The sequence below is a fragment of the Charadrius vociferus genome, unplaced genomic scaffold (genome assembly GCF_000708025.1).
Source record: "Charadrius vociferus isolate BGI_N301 unplaced genomic scaffold, ASM70802v2 scaffold1279, whole genome shotgun sequence".
In the NCBI taxonomy this organism is placed as follows: domain Eukaryota; kingdom Metazoa; phylum Chordata; class Aves; order Charadriiformes; family Charadriidae; genus Charadrius; species Charadrius vociferus.
The window spans coordinates 158,804-163,834 of record NW_009650073.1 but is presented as its reverse complement, the minus strand read 5'-3'; the positions used below and the strand labels follow the sequence as shown (position 1 = coordinate 163,834).

Sequence of the window (5,031 nt, the reverse complement as noted above, 5' to 3'; positions counted from 1 at the left end):
ATGAGCTATCACACCCCTACCTGCTGCTCCCCAGTTTGCACCAGTTCTCCATCCCAGTGCATGGGGCTGGTGGTCATTCGGAAGGGAGAGGTTGTCCTCCCCGGGCAAGTTTCTCGGTTGCCATCAAGCAACAAACCCACACGTGGAAAGCCTTTCTACTGGCCACCTGCAAACACATCTCCTGCTGTGGGTCTGCTGGCAGCAAAGATGCTTCCGCAGACGTTCATACTCCTTTCACTTCTCCAATCCTCCAAAGTGGGATAGAGGACTTGTTTTCGACGGGGAAAGGTTGCGCAGTTCTGTCCAGAGAAGGCAGCGCAGAAGGGCATGGACCAGGCTTGCTAGATGCCAACGTCCAGGTTGAGAAATGAGACATTGCTGTACAAGTCTGATGAGACCGAGCTGGTCTCCAGGGTGCGGGTCCGACCGGGCAGTGGGGATGGAGTGTGCTCCTCTGTTGAATCCTTATTCTCTGTGCTCCTAAGAAAATAAAGAAAAAAAGGAGAGGTGCTATCTGCAACTGCTTCTATGGCCAACTCCATGCCTGAATGGCCTCTAGCAGCGACCCCAAGGATTTGCCATCTCTTTGGATAGTCCCAAAAGGAACGTGAAGACAGGCAAGGAGCGGCAGCAGAGACAACTCGTAAGGTCTGTGCTCCAGGAAAAGGTGGGTGCGATGAGGGGTTCTGGTGCAGGGCAGATTTTGGTAAATGTAGGTGCGCACCCAAAAAGGTTCTGATGAAGGGCAGATTTGGGTAAAGGAGAGAGCATGGCACAGTCTGGGGGAGGAAAAAAGGAGAATAGGGAGGTGCAAGGGACAGAAAAGCTGGGTTGCTTCAGCCGATGGAATGCATTAGCGCAGAAAGTGAAGGATTTTAGCCAGGGACTTCATGACCAAAAGTGGTAGAAGGAAGAGGAAAGATGGTCAGGAGGATGATTTGTCCATCAGCAGCGCAGTGCGTGTTGCTGCAGGAGGGCTTTGCCCCTGTGCAGAGAGGTGCCCTTCGGCAGCACCGCAGCTCGCGGGGACTTACGGCATGGCGTTGATCTTCCTGCGCAAAAGATAGTCGATGACATCGGGGTCTGTCTGAAATAGCCTCCTTAGGATGTGACATTGCATCTCTGGAGAGACCTGGGAGGGATACACGGACACAATCACTCGTGGCACCTCCTCCTCTCCGGAGGAGGACGAGCAGAGGCAGCCAAGGACAGTAAAGGTCAATAGGTGCTCACAGACCCGCTGTGTTGGTCTCATGTCCCACACACATCCCGGGGGTCTGACCAGAATCTCAGCCCCTGTTTTTCGCACGCTAACCCTGACCGTTGGCTCCCTCTTTCCCTGACAAACCCTACAAGGCTTTTGCTTTTCGGGTACCTGAAATATCACATTCCCATAGATCCATAGGAAATGGACATTTCTGTATATCTCTGGAATGTCTTTGGAATTTGGGGTTATTCAGTCTAGAGAAGAGAAGGCTCAGGGAGACCTTATTGCAGCCTTCCAGTGCCTGAAGGGGCTCCAGGAGAGCTGGGGAGAGACTTTTTACAAGGGCATGGAGTGATAGGATGAGGGGGAATGGCTTCAGACTGGAAGAGGGGAGATTTAGGTGAGAAATCAGGAAGACATTTTTCATTCTGAGGGTGGTGATCCCCTGGGGCAGGTTGCCCCGAGAAGCTGTGGCTGACCCATCCCTGGAGGTGGTCAAGGCCAGGTTGGACGGGGCTTGGAGCAACCTGGGCTGGGGGGAGGTGGCCCTGCCCAGGGCAGGGGGTGGCACTGGATGATCTTCAAGGTCCCTTCCAACCCAAACCATTCTATGATGCTATGATTCCCAGGTCCTCTCCTAAAAGCAGGGCCAGGAGGACTGCTCAGTGTATGCTCTTGCTGATCCAGAGGGTTTCTGCTGGGGTTTCAAACAGCTGCCCAGCCTCCAAGGACAACAGCCACTTCAGCTGTGGCACCCACCTACATTGCGTCCCTTGGAGACTGCTTTAGAGTGCCTGAGTCCACCCGAAGCACCCGTGGTGCTCGAGACGGAACCTTGCTGCACATCCTCAGGGGCTCTCCCACCCAACCAACATATCCGCCTCCGAGCAACCCTGCCTGCGCTCAGGTGCTGCATGGCACTGCTCTTGTCCTTCTCCACCTGCACTACAGCAGGACAGAGTGGTCAGTTCAACAGCAAAGGCTTAAAGCCCACCTGGACAACCACGCAGAGCAGGATTTGGCCAGGAGAAGACACAGGGGGCTGTTACTGCAAGTGCCCCATGGGAGGGTGGAGAGGGGATGGAGGCAAACCCTTCCCAGAGGTTCCTGGGCATGGACCAAGGCGCAGCAGGGACAAGCTGTAGAGGGGACGCTTCTGACAAGGAGCGAGTTCTTCCCCTGAGGGTGGTGCAGCCCTGGGACAGGACGCAGAGAGGTCACGGCTCTCCATCCCTGGAAGTACGTAAACCCCAGCTGGATGCAGCCCTGATCTAGCTTGAAGTGAGCCCCGGTCTCGTAGGTCTGGAAGCCCCAAAGCTCTTTTCCCATATGAACCTTCACATGACTCTAAAAGACGCTTTTGGGAAACCCACGTCAATGAATCCCCTAGGACAGGATGAGCACTCCCTGAGTCACACTGATGGTCCAAATCATCCACTGAAGTAGATCTGAAGTGATCCCGTCCTTCACTGCCCTCACCAGCTCTCCCCACTGTTACATCCTCACCACATCTGCCCGAGGTGGTGGCATCTCCACCCCACGCCATCACTTTCCAGCTCCTTCCCCCTTCCAGGGTCTCCCATTTTTTCCTCTTCTTTGCCCCCTCACTGGGAATTTAGGGGAGAAACAGCACTGAGGTGCCATTCCTGCAGTTGCTCCTGGCCAGTCATTTCCTGTCCCAAACGAGCTTAGTCAGACATCACCGGGGTGGAAGGCGACAGAGAAGAGGGAACCTTGTTCATGACATGACCCTCAGCTCTGCCTTTATGATACCAGTAACAAGCCATCCCAAATTAATACTTACACCTGCCATGAGGAATGAATCACGTTTTCACAAGGTGACTCGAGTCATCTACTGCTAAGTGGGGCTGTGAATACATCCTTCCTTCTGCTGCTATCAGAAGAGCTCAGAGGGGAAGGAAAGGTCTAGAGAAGCTGCCCTGAGAAAGCCTCACCTACCATGAACAAGGTCTGGTAGTGCTCAATCAGCCTCTGGAGTACCAGTATGATGGCAGCACTGTCTTCGAAGTTCATGGCACCAACGTCTTTCTCCCCAGGCTTCTCTTTCTGAAGGATGTTGGGACCAAAGATTGTGGCCAAGTTTGAAACTGTCATTTTATTCCCAGGAATCTAGCAAGCAAGGCCAAAGGGAAATTGCAGATTATAGATGCATCGGCATGAGATGTCCCAGGATAGCCTCGCCCACCCCAGGACAGGAACACCAGCTGTGGAGTGAGGCCAGGGCATTGATCTGGGTCCAGTTTGGTCCTCTCCAAGCTGGTGGCAGGGTCAGCATGAAGGGTTTGTGGTGCTGGAGCACACGCTCATCCCCTCCTCGCATCAAGGCCTCCATTCCCATCTACCTCACTTTCCCAACCCCTACCAAAAGGTAACAACCAATATTTCTGTATCATCTCACAATATGGGACAAAACCAGTCTCTCTGAATCATGGAGAGACTTACAGCTCAAATTGCCCAGAGAAACCAAAATCAACCTCAATGCACGACCATAAGTCCGTAAGAGGTGGAAAAACAGAATTAGTGCACAAAAAATGCCTACGGACACACAGCCAGGTCTCTCTGGGGTTACTTCAACCCAGAAAATCCCTTGGGTGGACTGAGAGCAACCCAGACCTGCCATGGACGAGGGGATTTACCAACAATTTGGTTTCGCCAAAGGATTCACCCAGGCTCACGAGAAGCTCTGCTTGGTTTTCACCGACGAAGTTTGAGCCACCCCTTCTTCATGCAGTCGGCCTGTTTGGGCCAGCCTTACCTCCTGGCCATCGGGGCCCCGGGAGATCTCGGCGTGCCGGGCCACCTCGCTGAGGAACCGCAGGAGCCGGTGCAGCGTGTCGCTGTGGCAGGGGGGCAGCAGGAAGAGCAGCAGCTGGAGGGCGGCCAGCTGTGCCGGACCCTCCATGGCTAGGCAGAGAGCAGCCCGTTAATTAGTGCGGTTCCCAGCCCACCAGGCACCTCCAGATGGACAGCCCTCATTTACATCCACGGTAACGAGCTCCGGAGGGAGCCAGACTGGCGTCTTACCCTTCATCCCGTCCATGCAGGGACAAGCGTTCTGGGAGACCCCCAGCAAGGGCTGCGACGTGATTGCATTTGGGTTTGTACAGCCCCATGGTCAAAGACTGTCCTCGACCAGAGGGATAATAATCCAATTATCAAAAAAAAAAAAACCCAAAACCCAAACCACAAACTGCAGCAATTCTGCGTGGCAGCGGCAGGCAGCACATGGCCGATGCCACTGCTGTCAAGCGGTTTTGGCAAAGAAGGGCGGTAAGGATGGATCCAGGAGCCAAATGTTTGGAACATCGTACGTGGTGTGATGTGAACTCATGGATTCACCCTACGGTCCAGGACCATTCTGCCTTTTTACTAACAGTGTCAGCAAGGGGGAAGGAAGTCGCCTCACTGCAGCGATAGGGATGCTGAGCTGGAGAGGGAGGAGGACAGGGAGAAGGCACACACTCAGCCAGCCAAGGCTGGAGAAGGCTAAAAAAAATAATAAAAATAAAGGAGGGTATGATGCAAAAGGGACATTCAAAGCTCTGTGTGATGGATGGCCGGTGAGGAAAGGGCGGACAGCATGGTTCCATATCCTGCGCTGGTGCTGGCTGCGAAGGGACGCTCCTTAGATCACTTATATAGGGAGAACTGGCAAGATCTTCTGGTTCAGGTGTGAGGATCACCAGCCCGCTGTGAGCTGAAGGTCTGCTCAGATCACACCCCCCAGCAGTGACAAGAGAACAGGGATGACAGCAGCGTGTAACGGAGCACGTAACCAAACCGCAGCGCTGCAACCTGCTGAA

General features: G+C 54.0%; 1 protein-coding gene across 1 annotated transcript in view; it reads right to left on the bottom strand.

Moving 5' to 3' along the window:
• Window positions 1-341: 341 nt before the first annotated feature.
• Window positions 342-5,031, bottom strand: part of ARHGAP36 (Rho GTPase activating protein 36) — a 19,032-nt gene continuing 14,342 nt past the window's right edge. Inside the window, exons 10-13 of the mRNA XM_009892060.1 lie at window positions 3,984-4,132; window positions 3,167-3,337; window positions 1,035-1,132; window positions 342-480 (exon numbers count right to left, since the gene is read on the bottom strand). Coding sequence (XP_009890362.1) covers window positions 342-480; window positions 1,035-1,132; window positions 3,167-3,337; window positions 3,984-4,132 — 557 coding nt within the window. The remainder of the gene's footprint in view (window positions 481-1,034; window positions 1,133-3,166; window positions 3,338-3,983; window positions 4,133-5,031) is intronic.